Here is a 24,870-nt window from a genome sequence, read left to right as displayed (position 1 = left end):
AGCTGCTGGTGGCATTTGCTGCAGGGGCAGAGGGGAAGGCCATTTCAAAGCAAACCATTTCTAAATGGTTAGGGCATGGCATTCATTTCTGCTATAAGCACCATGGAAAACCTATCCCACAGGGGGATAAGACCACAGGGACATCCTAGAAGCTACTACCTGGAGTTCTGTACATACCTTCACCAAGCATTACCATTTGCCAATTTTCTCTAAATCAAGAGCTGGTTTTGCCACTGTAGTCTTGCAGGGCCTTATAGCTGGTCTTAATGCTATCTGATTTCCTCCTCCCATCTTTAGCTTTGGGAATCTACCCAAATGTGATGACTGCAACAGTGAAACACTAAGAACATAGTACAGTTGTGTGCACTTAACATAAATGTAGACGTTTGAGTGTATTCACTGTTGCAGTCTTGGTTACCCTCCCTCCAGCCCCCCGACGTCTTTTGGCTATACCTCTATTTCTTTTAAATATAATTAAAACTTTGGTGTATTTGCTTTTTTTGTTGGAGGTGTAACCTTGTATATATATTTAATTGCTTCCCATTGGGGGGGTACCTTGACATCTGGGTCAAGAAAAACTGATGTAATAGCGTCGGCTGCATGCTTTATACCCCTGACTACCTGACATATCATGGAAGATGAGACCGCAACCGACGCTGGACCCAAGACTTGGATAATCGGACTGACTGAGGGCTACTGCAAGCAGATAACCCAAATGTGATGACTGCAGCAGTGAATACACTCGAACATCTACATTTATGGTAAGTGTACTATCTGTCTACTTTTTCAGCCTTCATGGCCAGATTTTTCCATTGATATTTGTGCTGCCTACACTTGGTCAAATCCTCACACCCTTCTATCACATTACAAACTGGATTTGTTTTCCAGGAACATGGCTTCCTTTGATTCCACAGTTCTTCAACATGTCCTTCATTGAGGCCTCTCAGAGTAAATTGTAGCTGGGAACTCTGACCCTACTGCAAAGAATAATGACGTGGATCACATCAGATAGTTATGTACTTACCATAACTTGACATCCGTGTTATCCTATATCATTATTCCTCGCATTTCCCTCCCAGCATCCCCCTTCCTGTTGGATCATATCATTAAGTTGGTGTCTTGTGGGTCCAGGACTGTTTTCCTTTCTACCTTTTGGGTTGTAGCGATACTGACTGTTTGGAAACACAATCTGAGGGTTAGAGGGCAGCAGGGGATTATGTGAGAGGGAGAAGCCTTTGATCTGTCTAAGCTAAAGTTGCTGGCTTGGATTCAATGTTGAATCCAAGATCCTACTGTGAGTAAGAATGACCTAGGATAACACAGTTGGCAAGTTATGGTAAATACATAACACTCTCTTTTCAGAGGAAGCCCAAGGAGAAACCTCCAGAAAAATCCAGCATTATCCAATAAGCATAGTAAACAGTCATTGGCCAAGCACAAGAAAATAGTGATGAGTCAGTGGATGCATTATCCCACGAAGACAGTAATACTACTACAAGTCCATGATTAGCGAGTACTCCGTTGCATCCCCATACAGTATCCCATTGTACATTACAATTGTAATGTCCCACTTCTACTTAGCAGACCTTCCAGGTGGTAACTATGAAGTATGCGAGTTCCACAGTAAACCCAAGGACCCATGGATACCTTCCTTTTATGTATATCTAGAAATATTCAGCCTACATTGCTTACCCAATAACGCTAATAAGTCTGAAGGAAGAAATGGACTCAACAGCCTGGAAACATTCTGAAAGTCTCCTATTCAAAATGTGAGAGCAAAGTAGGAAATTACAGGCCAGTCAGTATTCTAAATTCTGTCTTGGAGATCCTCAGAAGACTTGTATATGTTCAGCTAACCGAATACTTAGACTACAGCAATAAACTGACACTACCCATCACAGATGCAGTCTGAGGCACAGTACTGCAATCAGCACTTGCCTATTTAATGAATTCCATAGCCAATAGCTATATCAAAGCACTCTAGTGTTATATCGTTGGACTTTTCAAAAACCTTTAGTGTAGGTAACATCTACTTTTTATTTAAAGGTTATCTGATTACAGCAACCAGTTATACTTTGGTTTGAAAATTGTCTCAATCACATGTACAAACAGTATCCCATCTACAACACAATGTTGTATGTCTAATTATACAATGACTGCCATTCGCATTCCCGAACGAGCATGCTGATTGGTCAGGCCAACCAGCATGCCTTTTGTAAATCGAGCATATACTAGTGGAAAAAACTCCAATCACCCAGACTTTTTCCCATTAGCATATACTATTAAAATTTTACTTTTCTTTCTTTTATTTTAAAATAATCTCATAAAAACTGGAGACATAAAACTAATGAGAGCTGGGACAGACAAAAATAGGATAATCTGGTACGTTGTACAAAACTAGAAAAATGAACCTGATTTTCCTTATATTTTCTTTCTCTGTCTCTCCCCTTCATTTGAAATCTCCTGATTTTTTTTCTTTTAATAATAAAAAAAAAAAAAAAAAGGCAATGGAGTTTTCCCTTTCTCCATTACTTCCTTTATACAGTACTGATGCACTACCTAAGCATGGGAACGAAAGTCCCATTTACATGCGCAGTACATCAGGAAAGCCCCAGTATACTGGGGACAAATGCAGAAGAGCAGCATTGTGCTGTTATCCAAGGACACTGTTTAAGAAAAGTAACTTTTCTCTTAAATAATATCATTGTATAATAGCAATAACCTTCAGCTGGGTGTGTGGGTAGTGGTGGACTTGCCTAAGGTTCATTTTGTTTGGTCACTTGGGCTTTACCCTCGTGACCAAAACTACACCAACCTTTGGTAAATCCAGCATTACCCACACCCTACAGTTGGTTATTGCTATAATAACCCCTAATTTACCTGTTTGCACAGTTTACCGAACACAATGATGCATTCTACAGATTTGAATTGAATGTTGGACTATGTCAAGGTTCAGTGTTGGGCCACTCTACATTTTAATATTTTTACTTAAAATGTATCAACATTCTGAAAGAGTATTGATCATTCATTGTACTGATAACTGGGGGCGGCTTACCTTTACCCCATGAACTGTTCAGTAATGGCAAATATCCATCACTGTTTACCTTACTATCTTGGTAAACAACCACTAGAGAACTTAGCTCAATCAACATATTTTTACTACACAAGAAAACATCACTGAAAAATTCCCATTTAAATTATGCTAACTGTACCTTATATTTAGCACTGTCTCCGGTTTAAAAAAGAAGTAAGCTGTACCCACTCAGCACACTAATTTCATGTAATGTCACTTAAAACACATTAGCTAACCACAACATATCCTGTGGCAGCAATATATCAACTTCTAAAACAGTCAAGGTATGTAAATAATCATACAGTAATGTAGTTTTGCTGTATATACCAATACTACAGCACCATATCTGTAGTATATGAGAGCAAGTGTACTTCAGCTCTTCATCTTCAGATCATAATTTTGTAACTCCTTTAAGGTGTTTTGTCACCTTTGTGTGGTTAGGCAGTACAAAAATCTGTAAACATGTAAGAGTGAAAGGCTGAGATGTATGTCACTAAAGGATAACCTCACCTCAAGGCTGGTCAGACAATATGACATGCTTGAGCTACTCCATGTCCATCTAACTCTGGAGAAATACCTAACCATATTCTTGCTAGCAACAGGTCCTCTTCCATGAACCAGGAAATCCGCACATCATATTTAAAGTTACTTGACCCATCCAGCCCAGTACGATAATTATAGGTGATTTTTACTAATCCCCCATTTAAATTGAGAGGCATACACAACCACGAATATACAGGCCCAAAGATTTCTTGACTTTGTAAATTCACATGGAGCCATTGGTCTGCACTCCTAGATTCTAGATCTAGTACACTCAAATATGAGAGAGCATCTAACCCCCTCCCCCCCCAAATGTGTGATGTCCTCATTGGTAACACAGAGGAGTTTCCCTGGAAATTATGGTAAAACTAGAACCCCTCAACCAAACCCCAAAAGCTTTAAGTACTTTTCTAAAGCAAGCTACCGTCTATTAAATGACTACATAGCTAGGGTCCAAGCTCCACCAGATCCAGAAAACACAAAAGCCCTTTGCAACCACATAGCCAGCTGCATAGAAATGGCAGTGCTGAACTTGAAGTAAGCTTAGGTCTGACCTCAAAAACAAGCCACCCTTGTGGACCCCTGGCCTTAATAGGTTCTACAACAAAAGAAAGAAAATCCTGTCGGAGTCCGAGGTAATGTACATAAGAGAAGTCCCTCATTAGTATAAATTAGTGAATCAGGGAACTAGTCAAGTTTCTGAAAGCAGACTGAGGTAAAAATAGCATCCAAAGTTAAGGATAACAATGAGGCATTTTTCAGACATTTCCACAATCTTAAGGGCAACACCCAACATTGTGTGAAATTAGAGATGGATCTCCAGTACTTGGCCAAGAAGATGTAGTAAATCTGCTGGCTGATAAATTCATCTCAGTTTTCAACCTCCCCAACCCCCCTAGCTCTCCACGAAGAAGTACCCTCCTCCTTTCCTTCATCAATTATTTATTTTACATTTGTTTACCGGGAAAGTCCGACTGGACACAGGTCCATTTTCAGCGGAGGCCCGGGGAGAAAAGCTCCACATTACAATACATGAGAGTCAAATGAAGTAGAACATAATACATATGGCATATCTACACATCAGGACAACATGCTGGTGATTAACAAACCTACATATAGCATATATACACACAACGGGACATCATGCTAGTGATTAACATTTCTTACAGTAGACAATCAGAGGTACATTTTTTTTTCTTTTGCAGTTATATGTTTTGTAAGGTAAATGTGTACAGGTTTGGAAGCTTTCAGGGGAGAAACTTGTTTATACATAGCTGTACCTTGACAAATTCTCTTGGTATGGATTAACCTGGTGAGTGGCATGAGCATAGCCATTTACTTTGTGGGATTTCAGGAGTTTTTTTGTATTGACTAAAGGAGGTGGTAGAAGTTATTTGGCTTGGTAGTGTGTTCCAGGTTTTGGCAATGGTGTTGGCAAAGAGGGACTTAGCAGCTTTGTTTTTTATGTTTGATGACAAGGTTCTGTTTACTAGATCTTAAGGCTCTAGAGGGAATGTGGAGCTAAATTAGGTGCTGGAGTTCTCAGGAAGGTAGTAGAGTTTGTGCACTAGAGAGAGATTGAATAGAAGTATGTGTGGCAACTTAAGCCAGTTGAGTTGCTTAAGGGATAGACAGTGGTGGGACCTATATGAGACTTCAGTAGCAAATTTGGCAATCTTGTAGCAAGATTCCATTTTATTTAGGTCAGTTTGTCGGAGATTGATCAAGATGGGAAAGGCATAGAGGAGGGTGGATAGAAGATGAGTCCTTGCGATGGTTACTTTGGTGCATTTTGTCATAAATGGTTTGTTCCTGTAGAGGAGACCAAGTTTTTTATTAACTTTCTTAATGGTTTGTGCTATGTGGATGTCGAACCTCAGGTTGTCTATTTCTACGGCTAGCAGTTTAGTGTTTGTGGTTGGACTGATTTGAATGTTTTCTTTGGTGCTAATGGTGAAATTATTATTTAGGGGAGGAGCTCTGCCAGGGCTTTTTTTTTTTCTTTTTTTTTTTTTCTGGGATTAAGAAGAAGTTTGATGTTGGCGAACCAAGTTTCGGCTAGGTTGAAGTTATTTTGGGTAAGGGTTTGCAGTTCACTAAGGGTAGGGGCGCACATATGAGGGTAGTGTCATCTGCATATTGTACTATTGAAGCAGTGTGAGAGGATGAAGAGATCTGATTTGTAAATAGAGAACAGCAATGGGCCAAGGATGGATCCTTGAGGGACTCCTGTGTTTACTGGTAACAGGGGGGGGGGGGGGGGGCAATTGGTCCTTCTATAAGACTCTTGCTGACAGGCAGATAAGTAGCGGTTAAACCATGATATAGAGGAGGGACATATATCTAGGGTGGATAGGGTATCAAGAAGCAGACTGTGGTTTACCGCGTCAAAGGCTTTTGATAGGTATAAGAATATGGAAGAAACAAATAGACCCTTGTTTCTGTGGTGGTTAACTATGTTGGTGAATGATAGTGCTGTCGTGGTGCTGTGGGAAGGTCTAAAGCCATGCTGGGATATGGAGAGTAGGTTGTTATTCTGGAGGTATTGTATTAGTTGAGTATGAACAACTCTTTCTAATGTTTTGGATAAAGGTGATAGGATTGCTATTGGGCAATAGTCTGTGAGCTCTAAGGAGTTGCCTCCTTTATGCAGTGGAATTATATATGATGTTTTCCATGAGGTGGGGACTTTGCATTCTGAGAGAGATCTGTTTGAGAATAGACAGGATAGGCTATAGCTTCAGCTGAGATCTGAAGGAAGTCTGCTGGCAGCTTAGCTGCTAGAGTGGTTGGTTTGTTTACCAAGGAGTTTAGATATTGATTTGGTGGATACAGAGTGGAGGTGAAAACTGGGGCTATTGTTTTGTATATTGGGGTGGGTTGGGGTAGTTATTGGTGTGGGGCTGCTAGTACTATTTTGGGCATTGGCAAGGGTCTGGACTGTTTCGGTAAAGAATTTGTTGAACTGAGTAGGAATGTTTTCATGGTTATTTAGAAGCACAGGGGTTTGAGTCGTGGTCTTTCCTGGATGCAGTATACCATTTATTGAGGCCCAGAATTTTTGTGGGTTGTGAGCATATTTTTCTTGCATGCTTGTATAGTTGCTGGATTTGTCTAGCTTGATTTGTTTTTTGGCTTTGTTACGGAGCTCTACATAGTTTTGTCTCAAAATAGTGGTTTTGTTTTTCTGATATTGAATCCAGGCCTTGTCCCTTTCTTTCATTATAGTTTTAGTATCTTTTCTTAGCCATGGGGCATAGTTAGTTTTTATTCTAATGGTTCTAGGGGATGCATGATGGTTTAAGATTTTATGAAGGTTGTGTTAAAGTACTCAACAGAATCGTCTAGAGGTAGATGTTTTAGGGTGGTCCATTTACAGCTTTTTAAGAGTATTGATGAGATAAGTCGCTATAAATGTTTTTTTTTGTTTCTAACTACTTTGAGGGTAGGTTGGTTGATGGTTTGGGATCTGTTCCTAATTAGGTAGGTTGGATGATGGTCACTTAGGGTATCTGGAAGACAACCAGATTGCTGTGCAAGAGTGTGGTCAGATACCAGGATCCAGTGTAAGATGGACTGGCGTTTGGAAGTTTTGTCAATTCTAGTGTGGGTGGTTACAGTTTGGGTAAACCTGTGGAGGTTTATGAAGGCAGAGGGGTTATGGCTGGAGCAGTGAAGCCAGTCAATATTGTAGTCTAAAAGTATGATTTCATGTGGAAGGGAGTTGGAGGTCTAATTAAGCAGGCTTTCCATTACAGTGATGTTATTGCCTGGTGGTATATAGCCACCTGCAATAATTGTATGTTTGTTGGAACTTATTTTTAATTTGGCAAGGATTAGTTCTACATCTTTGAATTCATGGGTATTGTAATCTAGTTGTCCTAAGGCAAGATGATTTTGGAATAATATTGCAACACCTCTGTCCTTTTTCTCTGATCTGTCTCTTCGGATAATGTTGTAACCCGGGGCAGTAATCTCATTGTTGTGATGTTGTGGTTTGAGCTATGTTTCAGTTAACACAGCAATGTCTGGTTTGTATAGAGCTAGTAGGGCATGAAGGTCATGAATCTTAAGTATACTTCTTACATTTAATGTTTAAGAAGAGGAGGGCTGAGGGGGTAGGTTTGTGGTGTTAGGGCATTTAGATGATTTAAGTCTGGGCTGATTGATGTTTTTGGTCCTGGATTTGGATGTATATCACCACTGCAAGTGAGTGTATGGAGTAGGTGTAGATAGTTTGGTCAATTTGTGAATTATTTTAGTTTGTCTTTGAGAAGAGAGCGGGTTAGTTTTGATTTTCAGTTTAATGCTTGAGCAAGAGTAGGGTAGGGGGGAGTTAATTCACATGGCGATCTAGGGAAGTTTTTTTAGTTTGGTGGTGTTGGCTGTGGAATCAGTTTGCCAACGGGATTGGGTGTGGTTATGAAGCGGAGTGTGGTAGGAGGACAGGATGGAAAGTAGGAGTAGGGTGAAGATTATTAATGGGTAGAATGATGTTTTTAGTAGTTGGGTTGGATATGTGTAACTCATGTTATCTAGTTTCAGAAAGAATGTTACATGCAAGGGTACTATCTATGAATGAGCGAGATTGGTGTTGTATTGAAGGTGCAGCATTAGGTGTATGTGGGAGTTTGAGGGGTTAGCGATTTGAAGTGATAGGTGGATGAGAGTGTAAGACTTGCTAATGGGAGTTGTCTGTAGCTACAAGTTGAAGTGATGTTAGGGACGTAGGAGCTATGTAAGCATCAGGTAATGCTGCGTATATGGCTACAGAAAAGTGATGGAAGGTATGGCCAGTGCAAGAAGTATCGTTTTGTGTTAGGGAGCTGCAGTATGGCCAAGAAGTATTGGTCAGGTAATTGGTATCCTCTAGTTGAGAGGGTAGCAGAGATAGTGAGTTAGTAAATACAGGGGGGATACTTGCTACTTTATCTGTAATGATGGTCTTGACCATTGATAAGGTGAATTGAATTATATATTTTCAATTTGTTTGTACTACGTTCAGATGTGTATTTACTGCAGTTAAAAATATTAATTATAGGTGGTAATGGTTATAGGGTGGTGTGTATAGAGAGGTGGTGGGGGAGGTAGGGATTCTATGTTGGAGGCGGAAAGTAGGCTAGAGTGTTTGTGAGGAACAAGAAGGGGAGGAATAGATATCCACTACTCTGAGTCCTGACAATATACCAGGTTGCCTCTTAAGTAGCTTAAATCAGGACCTATCAAACCCAGGAGGATCTCCATTTAACTACAGCCTCCAGACTGGCATTGTTCTGGTAAAGTGGAGAGCAGCTATGGTCATCTCTCTGCAAAAGGGATGGCTGTCAACTGACTGTGAAATTTTAGACGTATGAGCTTAATTAGTCTTGGTTGTATGGGCATGGAAAAAATAATGTTGGACCTAATAAATAACATAAGAAACCTCCAAGCACTGGACCTGGCCCAATTTGGCTTCAGAATTAGGTTACGACTACTAAGTCTGGTGGACTTTGAGAAAGTCACTAAGGCCATGGATGAGGGCAGAACAGTACACACCACTTACCACGACCTGACTAAGTCATTTGACACGATTCCTCACTCTGGTATTGTAAGTAAACTCTCAAAACTGGGCATAAATCCCTATGTTACCAGATGAATAGCCAGTTGGCTGAAGGACACGGCACATGGTTTAAGTGGGTGATTCCTGTTTCAGCAAGAGGCCAGTTACTAGTGGTGTGCCATAGGGCTCAGTCCTGGGGCCACTTCTGTTTGGAATGTACTACTTGGATGCAAAGGCCAATGTGCAGGGCCTCTAGATGAGTTTGCAGACAACTTCAAGCTGGGGGCATTAAATCCCCCAGTGATGTAGATCTCCTTCAGGAGGGTGTTAATCAGGCCAAATGATTGGTGTCAGAACCACAGCCCAAAATTAAATGTGAAGAAATCCATTATAACCTTTGGGAAATCTGATATCCCTGCTAACCACAACTTCTTTTGGCTTTTCCCAGTTAAGGGTCGTCACAGCGGGTCATCTGTCCGCTCATGATTGGCAGTGGAGTTTTATGGTGTCGAGTTGCCAGCCTGGCTCCCAACCTTCCACAGAAGGCACACACTCACACCTAGGGCCAATTTAGAGTGTACAATCCACCTACAGCATGTCTTTGGAATGTGGGAGAAAACTGGAGTACCTGGAGGAAACCCACACGACCACAGGGAGGACATGCAGACTCCGCACAAAAGGCACCCCAGCTGAGGATCGTACCGGAAAACCTCTTGCTGTGAGGCGGCAAAGCTAACCGCTGCACCACTACGGCCGTGTAGACTCAGAGGTGAGGGATCTATCGCATGCCCACAGTGGTGAGGAAGACCTATGTGGCACAACTTTTATAGGGAAATTATAGTCCCACTGTACACAGCCATCATTAGACTACCAATAATTGAGTACAATGTGCTATTTGGAATGCACTGGACTAGGCACTTACAACAGCTAGAATGACCTCAGAGATTCCTTACTAGGAAGATAAAGGGTGTTAAGAGCATGTCCTGTGCGGATAGACTGAAAACCCTTTACCTTCTCTCCTATTGACTGTTAAGGGGGTGACCTATGTCTGACCTACAGGGCACTCACAAATCCAGCATTGATAGAGGTGCAACATATCCACAAGTCACAGTACAAGGGTCACCCATTTTTGGGATTGAAATTCTGTCTGTGAATTGGAGAGAACATGTTCGAGAGGGATGAGTTTTAAAGATTGCCCCTTTGGACTAGGCTTCCTATTCATGTTTAGCAGAGTCCTTCCCCTGCCTGTCTTCAAGACCTGTCTGGATGGATGAGGAATTGTAAATTCACACCGGGGGTATGGAGAGGGGGAATATCTGAAATACTCAAGGCACGGGCCTCCTGCCCCTAGGGGCCATATACTTGGTAAAATAGAGTTCTGTTGGCTTGACTTGAGCCATTAGCTTAGCAATCTCCTGTGAACCTGTGGTGTGAAATTATAAGCCTGTACTTGCAGGTTACATACATAAACACTATTCATTGTTGTCACAAATGTAAACACAATTGCAATGCATGTGCTGCTCTTGCTCTAAGTAGGTAATGATGCTGCAAAAATTCTTCAGTTTAACTACAGTTTGTTCTTGGATGTTACCCAGAGGTAGAGGACCCTTCAAAGGAAGGTGCAGTGAGTATATAACTGCTTTGTCATAATTTGGAGGAGATGCCTTTCTATTGAGCACTTGCCCTTCTGCCATCCTCTGTTGCTGTTGTCGGACTCCATCTTCGCACTTAAGATATTTGTTGTTTGTAACTGTTACAAGTTTTATAGTTTAATGTCCTTGTTTATCTACTTGCTCGTGGTATTTTGAAAGAAAGGGCAAGAGTTATTTAAAGCAATATATTAATTGCACATATTTCCTTGTTAATAGATATATTTATTACGCATATACATTTTTGACCTATAGGGTTATTTAAACTGTGCTGTTTGTGCTTTTTTTGCAAGAATGTTTAGGTTAACTTGCTTTTATTAATCATGTGCTTTTTTAATTAATTGAATGTGGTGATACTTTAAACGATTGGTCAGCTTTGCTTACATCATACTGTTTAAATCAAGTTGTTTGTATCCAAAGTAACTCTGAAAAAGCCATATATCAGTGGTGAACGCGCTTAGTTTATGGGATGTACTGTTTCCGTTTGTGTCATTAAATTGGAGTTTCTCTGCCCGTTTTGGGTCGTTTTGTTTTTATATTTAGTTATTGTTCTTAGATGTTAACCAGAGGTAGAGGACTCTTCAAAGGAAGGTGCAGTGAATAAGTAACTGCTTTATCAGATAATTTGGAGGAGATCCCTTTCTATTGAGTACTTGCTCTTCTGCCATCCTCTGTTGCTGTTAGCGGATTCCATCCTCGCACTTAAGATGCATGTTGCTTTGTAACTGTTAAAAGTTTTATAGTTTAATGTCCTTGTTTATCTACTTGCTCATGTGGTGTGGATGTCTCAGCTAGGTGTAGGAGGGAGCAACTAGTCCCACACACAAGCAGAATAATGCCCTTGTATGCACAATCAAGACACTTGTGCATCCCAGGATCTGTAGATTATAAAAAAAAAAAAATGGCAAGAGACTACTGTGCCCTACTACAGAGGTCCTTCTCCAAATTTCTGCTGATATGGGAAATGTATGTTATTTATGGTGAGAACATTTTTGTTGCTCTTTGCTTCATTGTTGCTTTATATTTGTATCAGTTTTGTCTGTAGTCTCATTTGCTGCAAGTCGCTAAATGAATTCTGTATACTTAGACTGTTAAATGTATTTTGATTGACTAACAATGTCTCTGGGGTTATACTTGCCTGCAAACCTGTCATGTATTGTAAAGAATCTCTCCTAGGAAACAGAGATTGGGCATTATTCTAGTCTAATGCAACAAAACAAAGCAAAATCATCATGTAAAACTGGTTTATGCCAACAATGTAGAAAAAAGTCTGTTCTGTTGGGAGTCCTGTAAGTGTCAGATTAGAAATAGTTCAATTTTTGTAAAGAAATTTCAACATATGGATTGATTTCCTTATTGAATGTAAGGTTTATCTGTAATTAAAATTTCCTTTTTAGATCCAAGGTTGGAACTTGTATCTGGGGTTGATATGTTTGGAGAAACAACTTCTGAGAACTACAGTTCCCCTTCAAGCCCCCGGCTTAATGGGAGGGAAAGTTTTGAGAGTGAAGAAAAGGACAGAGGTTTGTATGTTAACGTCATTGATTTGATCCCATAAATTAAATTTCTTGGTCATTAACCTAGCCAAATGGCTGTAAGAAAAGTAGCATTTAGAATAGCTAGGTCTTTCTAGACTGTGGATCATCCCTGTAACACTGTAGAATTGTCCTTCAGCCACCAAATGTGATATTCATCTCTGCATTAGTTCGGTCTTTCTATCAGGGTTCTGCATTTGTTGATGACTTGTGTGCTTTTAATAAGAAAAAAGATATCCTCCCTGCCTCATTTCTTCCTCACCCCTTGCAAGTGTAAGCTTGGCTGATGTTCTACAAGTAGCGACTTTATTTTTTTTTATTCTGTTTGACAGTGTTTAGGTTTAATGGTGTTGGCTCTTTCAAAATCTGAATATTCTTATTTTAACAAGGTAATAACCTTCAGGATGATGCAGAAATCTTTCACATCCACGCACACGTGAATGTCTAGAAAATATCTCCCCAAAATCGCCATTTTTTTTTTGGTACTTTTCCGTTGTCGGGGTAACAGCTGTAAAGACAAACTCCGTTGCTACTACAACGCTGCTTTTAAACAAGCTACCAAGAAGATAACACCTACACTTGCTAAGCAATTACAGATTAAGGAATAGTAATCTAGAAATGAGTAATGCATTTCATTAACGGTAAGACATTTCAGTCAAAGGCCCAGTTTGTGCTTTTATTTAAAAAAGACAAATTCATCCAACTTAGTGATATGCAAAAACTACAGCAGCAACCACTTCTCATTTACCCAACCTTAAACTGTCATACACACAACTACACAGCTCCTAAACATCAAATAAAAAATGTCTTTCGGCTTTTGCCGGTTAGGGGCCACCACAGCGGAACTTCGGTTCACTAATGATTGGCAGTGGATTTTTAGTGTTGAGTTGCCAGCCCAACCTTCAAAGAAGGCACACCCATTCACGCATCTACATGCATGTCTTTAAATGTCACTCGACCGTGGGGAGGACATGCAGACTCCTACTAAACATCAATTACTCCAGGTAAACCAGTTTGTCGCAACCATACAGAAACACTGCGAACCGTGTACAAGTGCACATCTTTGAAGCGATGAAACATGCAATCACTGATGACAGCAGAAATAACTGAAAACCTGTAGTACTGCTAGTGATGTACAAACTATTTTTGAAGTTGTGAAGTATTACCTTCAAAATGGTAATTCTAAAAGTACAGTTACAGGGGAAAGGTTACATACATGTAAACATTCCAGTACAATTCGGCAGTACGGAGAAACGTATTTCTCTCTCACTGCCCGCCAAAAAAGTGTGTTTGTGGGGGAGCACTGGCCTCTCCTCCCTCATGGCAACGGTCTACAGTTGCGTTTCGTAGTTAAGTAAAAAAAAAAATTGGACTACTTAAACTGGTTTTATGAAAGGTCAATACACATTATTTTTTCTCGACTTAACTAAAATCATTGCCATCTCATGCTAACCTTCCAACAGCTCATTACAGCTGTTGCCCCGATAACGGAAAAGTACCTTTCTTTGTGTTGCCTTGATCACCTTAGAAAATGATCTGCAGTGAGTTTGCAACCCTGTATCACATGGCAAAAGGTTTTTTCCTTTCTCCCACAAATTGTCTTAAAGTATCACTTTTGAAAAAGAACTCTCCTGTTCATCCTGTTTATTGAAAAAGAAGCAGCATTCTCATTCTGTGGTTCTTTGGAGGAATGTTGACCGTGAAAGCTAAAGAAGGCCCACTAACCAAGGAACAGGGAGTTCTTTGTGGCATTCATTCATGCTTTCATAAATTCCTTTAAGCTTTTACTACCAAAGAATGTGCAGAATTTAAAAGGAAGTAAGCTTTTATAAAAATGGAATGTTGCAAAGTATACTATTTGAAAAAAAGTACCCCTTAAAGAACTTTTGAGTGTGAAGATGACAGTGAGTTCCACAGAATGGAAGACAGAAGTGCCTACCAACCGTTTCTAAATGCATCATGGGAAAAAGCATTTCTTGCTAAATACATTGACTTGACAGCCAGGAAAGTAGAGTGACAAGTCTTAAACATAAGGGCATTATAAAACAACTTAAATCTTTCCATCCTCCATTTACCAGTGTTGATATCACAAGACTGGCATAACTTGTGCTTAGTAAATCTGATTTCAAGAGTCGTCTACTGTGGGTGTTATTTTTGGAATACCCGGCAGTATCCTCTCATTCTGTGTACAGCTTAATTTTCTCTGTCTCCCATACCTATCAGTTTTCTGCCATTTGCTTAGTTTGTATCTTCATTCTGCCAGAGTTCCCAAGAGTGGTGTATGAAGAAATATAGGCCATTAAAAAGTGCTTGGATATGTACTAGGTTGTGAAACAAAACCCACATCACCAATGTCTTGAACCGTTTGAAGACAAAGCACATCATTTACAGCTACATGTGCCATTTCAACCTGACTGCCCAAGGACATAGAAGTGAAGCTTCCAAGTGTCCATGTATTGCAAGATGTGTAATTTAGTGTACCCACCACACTGATTTCTAGCCGTGTTCAGATCACTATGAACAGGCAAAGGATACAGAGTAGACATCAGTCATGCCCTCGGTAGATTCTCTCTTTGCCCTGCAAGTCACCTGCTTCCTTTCTTGGCTTGAAGAGTCATATTCACTCTCATTCACCACTTCTGTAGATACTGCAGATTATGAACTTCTACAGAGGTGGACAATGCAGATTATGAAGGATCTATGTTAGGCAAGCCATTGCCATAAGCTGACAGTTATCTTCAAGTGTAAATGCTGTTTATCTCCCAGTCATGCTTACAGAGGTTACCATTGACTAGCTTGCATCCATTCAGGGAGCAGACACTGAGGTCTCAAAGTGGTTGCACTAGGTCTTGATTTGGACTCTTCTCTGTAGTGCCCCCCACCCAAGTACTTGTATAATTTATCTTTTATCCCATAATCATTAAACCTGTTCTTAGCATTTCTGCTTTTATTGGTTATGTTGAACGCAAGCCTGGGGATGGTCAGCACTAGCTAGTTAAGTGATTTCATGAAGGGTTCTGATGCTATCCTGCTTTGAAGACCCTTTCTCCTCATTTTGTAACTTGAATTTCATGGCTGGCATGCTTGCCTGTCCTCCGCTCATCCTGTGGGACTAACTTGCATTTCCTTCTAAAACTTGTGTAAACTGTACTTAAACCAGTCCATTCATCTCTGTATTTTCCATCGTAACAAGAAAACAAGTGGGAAAGAAACTTTCAAACACTTAATACAACTTGATGGATGCATTGAATTAGTCTCCTTCACTCTAGGAAGACAGGGTCTTGCATTTACTATGCAACCTCCTGTGAGGCATTAGCTACATTATACTTTGCCATGAAATGGCATATTGAAAAGTATTGCTGTTAAAATCTACTCCACCAGGGGCATTTCATTGCTATCTTGAGCTACATGTCTGTTATACACTGGTGTCACAGGCACTCAATTGTCATTTCGATCCTTGTCGGACCATTATTGCTTGGTTAGTGACTTTATATTTGTAGGATTCAGCCTGGTGGCTTTGCTTTGGCTCTGATCTGTGGGAAGGTTTGTTTATGCTGCTTAAAATTCTTCACAGTCATACTGTACCAAAAAGAATTTCCCAATACCAAATCAGTTCATAGAGGGCTACTAGATATACAGTCAGAGACCAATGAGGATGCTAGTCAGATTTCTCAGTTGCTGCAAAGCATTATTTGGTTAAGTGAATTGTTCAAGTTCACACAGTAGGTAAATGATGGCTTAGGAAATCAAACCCTGTACCACAGGAAGGCTCACAGCCTTGATCTTCGTTTAATTGCAAGGTAGATGCCTGGTCTTACCATATCAGTTGCTGTGTTCAGGTCATGGCCCATATTCTTCTCCTGTACAAAAGGGCTCCCTCTCCAGATTTGTTATGCACACGAGTGTAGTCACATCTGCCTGCTTTCTTACCATTTTTCTGGATTATATTGTGAGCACTTCTGTATTGCCTAGGATATACAAGTTTTAAGTTTCCTGTTACTTCAAAATACTTTCTTCACATCTCTGGTTAGTATATTTATTTGTGTAATATATATATATATATATATATATATATATATATATATATGTATATATATTTTTATTATTATTATTTTTACTGCTGCTACCAATCCCCGGTCTCAGGATGTTTCTCCATGGCATTCCTGTTCTACCATCCCTGCCTCCTCCATTTGCTTGTTACTGTGTAACTTGGATTTTACTGTTTGTGAGTTGGGACCCCTGACTCAGGAATTTAACCTTAATGGTAACACTGTACTAGGCATTGGGATTGAGAGCTGATGGGGTAACAGTAGGCATGCAGCCTGGAAGCCTTCATTCTTATAGTGGCTGAGTATTTTGCCTTCGCTATGGAAGTGGATAGGGCAGTGATGTCAAGACACAGTCGCTGCCCCTTGTATTAATCTAAGATGACATGAGAGGCTTCATGTCTCTACCATAGACTTTACAGACATTTGGTTATCCTCTTAACCTCTCCCTAGGATGGGAGACCTGGCCTTTGGATACTTCTGCTATACTCCCTGGACAGCTCTAGCAGAATTCCAAGTTCATTCCAAAATTTTGGTTGCCAATAGCACAAGGCACCTTGTTTTTATCTCGTCAAGATGGCTGTAACTGTGGGTGTTACTCTGATGTGATTTATTAGAGTGACTCTGTGTTCCCTTTAGGAAATTCATTTTTATAAGCAGAATCTTTTAACTTCATTCTAATGAAAGGTGAAGTTTTATTTTATGCACCTTTCACAGTTTTACTGTATGAAATTTTTCTCCACTAAAATGTTTCTGATCCGTGTGTGATGCTTGTGTATATCTTTATAGAATGTTCATGCTTGTATACCTCCTTTGCTAGGGAAATTTGTTTTTCTTCCTTGGATCTGTTGACAGTTTGAAGAGCAGGTGTTGGTGTGTTGCATGCTGTGTTATATGACCTTTCCTCTTATCGGCTGTATTTTTTCTAAGCTAGAGATCCTCTCACCAGCCTAGTTTTGTCTTTGGTATCTGCTATGGTCTTGGTCTCCTTAGGGCCATCACTGTCTGTGGAGGTAGAGACTGCTCTGACCTTTTGTATCTGATCCAGCATATGGAGCCTATCCATTCGCTAGTCCCTTGTTTAAGGGACTGATGCAGAGTTTTTGAAGACTAATGATGTTCTGTAGTTCTTACATATGGGTGCGACTCTGCTGATTACAAAGTTCGAAGTCTCTAAGTTGACTCATGACAAGGTAGGTATCCCATTTTGTACGAATAAGAATCCTCTGATCTCGTTTGCCGCGTCTGTGAGTTCAGTAGTGCTCTTTCTTGGCTGTGGCTAAGTTGGAAATGTTGCTTATTCAGAATTTTATAGTGGTTCTTTTTTGACTATAATAGTTTACTATTACTAATCTTACAGTTGTTAACCTAGTAGTAGTAGTTAGGGTGTTTTCTAATTTTTATTGCAAATTGTTGGCTGTTGCTTCCGCAGGCCTTTCCTCACTGGTATCCCTTCTTTCTGTGTGCTAGTTATTGCTAAAATTTTTCTTAGGCATAGGTCCCTTTTTTAGTTAGGACCTATTCTATCTTTTGTCTGTTGCTTGCTTGATTGTTGTCTTTCTCGCCTTCCCTTCATTTCAGGGCCAGGCCCGTTTTAAGTTAGAGGACCTAGTCCTCTGTTGTTTTTTTCCTTGTGTGTAGTGTTTTCTTGAGCAGGGCTAGGCCCATTTAAGTTAGAGGACTTTGTCCTCTCTTCCTATCATCCTCTACATTTATATTTGTGATTGTGTTTGTGACTATGTCTGAAGAATCTAAAGATCATAAACTTTCAGGTTTTAAAAAATGTCTTTATGTTCTCAAAAAATGTCCCTGACTGACGGACATAGTATTTGTGTTTATTGTCTTGGAGCCATCCATCTTCAGGAGGCATGTACCTTTTGCCACTCTTTTACTTCTCTGATTCTCTAGGAAAGGAAGAACAAATTTATCTTGAAAGGTCTCCTTAAACCTTCTTTTAAGGAGGATTTAGCCAGCTCTTCATCTTCTCATTCCAGGTCTCCCTCTTCTAAAAAAGAGGTCAAGTTGGTCAAAACAGTCTCCCACACCGACTTTTAAATCAGGACCTCCACAAAAAATTGCCAAACTGGACAAACCTATCTATTTGGCTCCTCTGCCTTCGGAGCTAGTCGAGGTTATTGACATTGACATTCCAGTTTCGGCCCCATCTTTTTCGGAGCCGATTACTGAACCCATATCTTGAAGCCAGTCTAGAGATTTATTACCGGTGTCCCCGACACCCAGATCTCCGATTTTACAGAGATCTCTATCCACCTATCTTGTCTTCCAGATCCTCCAAGAGTTTTTCTGAGGAGGATGAGAAGAGTGGTGCTTAGACTCTTGAAGTCAGCACTGGCAAATTAGTTGCCAGCTCTGACCCAATGGGTTCCGGAGCTGTCTAATACCATATTACCTGCTTCTGATCCTCCTCCGAGTCACGTCGGTCTTTCGGAGCCAGAGCTGTCGGTGCCTTTTGTTGTGGAACAGTCAGTTCCAGTGCCCCTATTGTCTGCTCAGAGCCGAGTTTTGCTCAGACACCTTCAGTTAGCTATCCATTGCACAATATAAGGATTTATATTCAGATTTAGAAGTCTTGTCAGTAATGCTTACATGGGAAGAGTGTTAAAAGGCCTTGCCCAGGTCTAAATATGCTGTAAGCACTACATAACCACTATCCACTGCTTCAGTTGTGCGCTCAAAATTAATTCGGATAAAGCCAGATTGATGAGTGTCCTGGGTTGAGAGATTCAGTGTCCAGATTAATGAAGTCTGAGATAATGCACTCCATAGCTTTTACATGCGAGGCTAGTGAGACTAACGGGTTTATAGTTACCAAGGTCTACGGTTGAGCCACCCTTGTGTAATGGCATTAGAATACCTGTTTTACAAGCTTCGGGAATGTAACCAGTGGGAGTGGCTTAGATTAGAGAGTTTTAAGTATGGGTTCTGAAAGACTATTTTTTGGCACTTGTACTCAGGCAACCTGGTATGTTGTCAGGATCCATAGATGAAGTGTTCTTAGTTTTTTGAAAGTGCTGAGAGAACTTGTGCCATAGTAATTAAAGGGAGTGGCTAAGATTGTAGAACCTGTGAGATGGCCTTAACTGTGGATGGAGTAAAATTTGCACTAAATTTGTTAGCTAGGATATTCTCTTTCCTTTGGGTCAGTGTGTGTAGTATTGTTGACTAGCTCAGAGCACTGTTTGGTGTTAGTTCTTGGCTATTTCAAGTTCATGCTCTGCTGTGAGCTTTCTAATGATTCCCTTAAGCTATTTTGATTTACTTAAGTATACTCTTTATGTAGAATGAGATGACTTTTAAACATTCTTTCTCTTATGTAATTTATGTATAAAGTTCTCATATTTGTTGCAGATAGGGACTTGCCTTATCATTCCAACTATTTAAGTGGGAGTAGAAGTCAGAGGCATTGGTAGCAGCTTTAGAAGTAGGATCCTTCAGAAGGTGGATTACTGCAGAATTTAACTTATCAAGGAAGTGAAGGTTTGATTGAGATGTCCCTAAATGCACAGAGCTATTTAGAGGGAAGTATCACCAGTTTTAAAGGAAAATGTCGCTAAATTGTAGTCTGATTTAACAAGACATGGCACGCATGATGCTATGCACGAAGTAGCCATTTTTGTAAGGACTACATCCGGAATATTGGGGCCTCTATTAGGATGGTTAACCATTTGTGAAGGAGTGTAAACATTTATAATGTAAAGAAAATGCTGGGCATGCCGACCATTGGCAGTATCGGTCAGCCAGTTTATTGATGGAAAGTCGAAGTCACACAAAGTTCTTGGGTCTAATGGGAATTTCTGCTAATGTGTTGATAGCTATCATGCCCAGGCTGGGACATGTAGATCATTCTAAAGCTAGCTGTTTGAAGTGGTAATTAGCTTTGTTTAAGGTGATTTGGACTTCTAGGACTTCACATGTGGTGTCCCCAAGGAATCTTTTGTGAGGTGATATTGACTAATACTGATACTGCCCCACAATTGGCAGTGGCTCTGAAGACATGCTAGACATTACAGCCAGGAGTGCTTTAATTGCTTTGAAACTGTTTCTGTAATTATACTTGCACAAATACGTTCAGGTTACAGGAAAGCCTCAAGTTGGTTAATTTTTTTTTTCCAAGTCTCCTGGCATTGAGCAAAGCCACATTAATGTGTTCTAAATTAGAATTTAGTAGGTTGGAATGTCCATCGGATGGACTCTGCCTAAAAAAAGGCTCTATGGAGACAACAAAGGCTTTAGCCTTCAGGATGGGCTTATTGTATGCATCTTTCTCTTATTTTCCTCTCAATGGATCCTCCTCTTTATTCTCTTTTGGTTAAACCTTTCATAAAGAGAGTATTGTATATGAGACCCTCCCCCTTTAAGAAAATTCTTCCTTCATGGGGCCTGTTATGTTCTTGAAAAACTGACTTTACCACCTTTTTAATCAACAGCTTACTGTAATCTCAAATTCTTAATGTGGAAAACTGTTTTGCTTATTGCTGTGAAATCTGCAAGGCAAGTTTCTGAGCTACAAGCCCTCACTGTGGGACATTATTTCATGATTTTCTACAGGGATGGAGTTATGCTATGCACTAATCCTCCCCCCATGCTGAAAGTGGTTTCAAAATTCACTTTGCTAATCTCCCTTTATTCATTCCAGTACCTAAAAATGAGAGAGAGTATACTTCATACCTTAGTTATGTATAGGCAACTCTGGTACACCTTTGACAGAGCAAAACCCTTTAGGAAGGCTAAATGGCTTATTTCCCTTTCTAGGGCAAAGAAGAGTTAGCCTGTCTATGTAATCCATGCTGGTTATCCTCTGGTATGTTTTTTTTTTAAACCCACCGTGGCAAGGTGAATCCAGTCAAGGTAAAGGCATATTTCACCAGGGCCTTTACCTGTTCTGAGACATATTGGAAAGGAGTAGACTCAAAATAAGCAGCAACTAGGGTCCTCTGTCCGTACCTCCATTAAGGACTACAAACTGGATGCTTTTTCTAGATACTGAGCAGGCTTCTCAAGGACTGTTCTCAAGAGGCTCCTGGATGCTTATCCTTCCTCCTCCCTGGTTAAGTAAGCATTTGGAATCTACCCAAGTGCCGTTAAGGCAGTGTGCTGAACATAGTACAGTTGCTTAAGTTCCACTTACCTGTAATAGTATATGTTCTTAGAACACACTGTGTTACTGATAGCACCTTGCAATCATTCCACTTTCTTGGATGAATATAGTTTGTTGTTGGAGTTGCTGTTGTGTTTTGGTTCAGCAACCTTTTTGATTGTGACTGGTTTGGAACAGTAGGTGTTGGCAAAGCTTGTGCTTCCATCTTCTCTACCTGTTGGACCCTAAAAAAACTGAAAGAGTCCTGTCAGAGTGTGAGGGTCTGTGCTGGTCCTTCCTTGTGATTGATCTTTTAGTTCCACTGGTAGTGGGAGGAGTGGAGCTGGGTGCTTTGACGGTCTACCACAGGGAGGTAGCAGGGCACTACCTATATGGTAGTAAGGCTGTGTTTTCTATGCACATCAAATGTTAACAAGAGGAACTTCAGCAGTTGTACTTTTCCGAACATTAGACTTCATATGTTGAGACCATGTGATCAGTGTTCTGAAACTTCAAAAAATACAGGAACAGCAAGATCCCCCTCAAATCTCAACTGCAGAGCAATCTGATGTTTCAGAACATTGATGATATGGTCTCAGTCATATGAATTTCATTCTTGAATATCAGAAAATTGAAGAGGACCCACATTACATATGTTTTGATCTGAAGTAGGAAACTTCATTTGATCATCAACCTGTGGGTATCAGATCCAGCCTGAATCCTAGCCGGCAGCTTTCCAAGCTAGAGATCCGAGCTCCAAGCTCCTCCCCCTTGCCCATAATGCCCTGCCACCTCTTTCCAATCCCCAGATCTCGTTTTCTGTGGCTTTGTCAAGCACGGGTTTCTCGAGCTTCTAGCTTTAGGCGATCTGTGAGTAGGAAAGTTTCTTAAAATCTTATTAGTTTTTTGTGTGTGTGGACGTTAACTCCTTAGTTTAAACCCCTTCACCGTTCCTCTTAGTTTAAAGCCTAGTACTCCCCCCTTTTTTCCCCTTAGGTGTTTGTGCTAGGTGAGAGTCTCTTTTTTTTCTTTTGGGATATGGCCAAGACCTCTAAGGTCATTTTTTCTAAGTGCACTGAGTGTGGTCATAAGCTTTCCCCAGCGGATGTCCACACTCAGTGCGTCCTCTGCCTGGGGGTATCGCACTGGTCTTCGGGCTGCCAAATTTGTGCAGCTTTTAACCACCAGGCCCTGAGGGATAGGAGGAATAAGCGGATTCTGGCGGGTCTTCTACCCACAGTCTGCTTCCTCCTCCTCTCCCTCAGTGGCTACAGCTGCGGATGTGGCTGTTCAGCCTGTTGTTCCCTCTCCCCTAGCTGGGACTCAATCTCCTATTTCTTCTCAGGGAGAGAGGGACTCTAGGAAGGAGAAGGAGAGGAGAGAGAGAAAAGGAGAGAGAGAGGGAGGGAGAAATAAAGACATAGGAGCCACAAGTTTTTATATTATCTTTTGTCTCTTCCCACATATATTTAGCTGCCACACCAGTATAATTTTTAATCCATATTCCTAATACTTCATTTTATCATGTCCTCATAATTATGGATATTGCTGAACCAATTTGTATGTGGGTACATAATTTACCACTATTGCTTTTGCTTCATTAATTTTGTATCCTGAAAAGGTTTGAAACTGTTTTAGTATGCTCCACGGCACTGTAATGTCCCTTTCTGGTTTTGTCGGGTATGAAAGTCATCTGCAAATACAGACAGCTTTTCTTGACTACCATTCCAATTATGTCCTTGAATTTCTAAGTCCCTTATTTTCTTTGCCAGTGGTTCTAAATATAATGCAAATAAAGGGGACAGAGGACACCTCTGCCTGGTTCCTCTGCTGAAGCAGAGATCATCTGAGAGGACCCCACCCACTTTAATTTTCACCTCCAATCCATCATATGTCGTCCTAATCAACCTTATAATTTTATAAAGGAATGCAAATGCTTCCATTGCTCTGCTCATAAAGTCCCATCTTACTGTCAGATGCTTTCGCTGCATCAAGACCCACCAACAATGGTATTTTCTTACATTCTGATTCCCTGTGGATCATCAATGTTCTGTTTATTCTCAAATGTTTGCTTTCCCTCCACAAAACCACATTGATCCATATCTATCAATTTTGACATCATTTTTGCCATTCTTTTTTTAGCCATTATAGACATAAACACTGTATAATCACACATTATTTAGTAGTTAAATGGGTCTGTATGAAGCTGGAGCTGATGGATCTTTACCCTCTTTAGGTAGTACAGCTGTTACCGCTTTCTTGCAGGATGTTGGTACTTCTCTTCATAAAATACTGTTAAAACCTTCCAGATCTTTCATTTTTTCCCTCCTAGCTTCTAAACTTCCACAGGACTATCATCTAATCCTGGAGACTTTCCTGTTGATTGGTTACATATCACCATTTTTATCTCTGCTTCTTCTGTTCTGTTAGTAATTGCGCCTCTTCTCCCTCTAGCCTTGGCGTATTAAATTCTTCCATAAACATTTCCATTTGCACCTAATCTTGATATCTGCATTTTTCTGCTTTATACAGACTTTCATAGAATTTCCAAAATATTTCTAATATTTCTGCAGGATGCTTAGTTTGTAATAGGCTCCCTAAGCTTGGTGTTGACAACCTTTTCTCCTTTCTGTTGTCTGGGTCGTTGTGCTAAAAGTTTTTGCCCTGTAGAGTTATCAAAAACAGTTGCTTATAATTCAGTCCCTCTAAATAATTCTTGCTGTTTTTAACCATTATTTCCCTATCCTTTATTTCCACTCTTTTTAAATTGCTTTTTAATTTTATCCCACTCCCTAGTTATATTTTCAGAAGTTTCTGTCTTCTGTAATAGCTATTGAATAATTTCCAGTACCCATTTTTTAAATTCCTCTTTTCAACAGATGGGAAAGCACCAGTTTATGATTTTATCTCATTACCCTGTGTTTTTATTTTAGCTATTGGCGCGTGATCTGAAATAGTGTGTGCATCAAGACCTTCAATTAAATGGACATGTTCCTGTGAAATTAATATTCTGTTTAGCCTAGCCCAATTTTTCTATCTTGGGGAATAATGTGTAAATTCAGTATGAATTCCTAGTACTGAATTCGTATCTTCCATGCCAAATATTTTCATAAATTTCTTAAATCTACCCTCTGTTATATTTCCCTTTCTGAGCCCCCCAGACACATCTTCACTGTTGCAAATCAAATTCCAGTCCCTAACTGTAATATTCCTTACTTTAGCTCTCTAAAGCAGTTTTCAGTGGAATATAAATTGCATGTCAATATAATCCTCCTCCCTTGCCCAGTAGTCCCTTAGTACTACAAATCTACCATTAATGTCTTTTTTTCCCTTCTGCTACTATTAGAGCTCTCCTTGCAATTTAATACAAGTAGTCTTCTCTTCCTTTCC

At 40.2% G+C, this 24,870-nt stretch overlaps 1 protein-coding gene across 1 annotated transcript in view; it reads left to right on the top strand.

The window, feature by feature from the left end:
• Window positions 1–24,870, top strand: part of ZCCHC2 (zinc finger CCHC-type containing 2) — a 656,453-nt gene that overhangs the window by 575,604 nt on the left and 55,979 nt on the right. The window contains exon 4 of the mRNA XM_044065714.1: window positions 12,199–12,324. Within this exon, the coding sequence (XP_043921649.1) occupies window positions 12,199–12,324 (126 nt within the window). The remainder of the gene's footprint in view (window positions 1–12,198; window positions 12,325–24,870) is intronic.

The sequence above is a fragment of the Protopterus annectens genome, chromosome 3.part0, assembly GCF_019279795.1.
Source record: "Protopterus annectens isolate FY-2018-M chromosome 3.part0, PAN1.0, whole genome shotgun sequence".
Lineage (NCBI taxonomy): Eukaryota > Metazoa > Chordata > Ceratodontiformes > Protopteridae > Protopterus > Protopterus annectens.
This window is presented reverse-complemented; position numbering and strand designations above follow the sequence as displayed.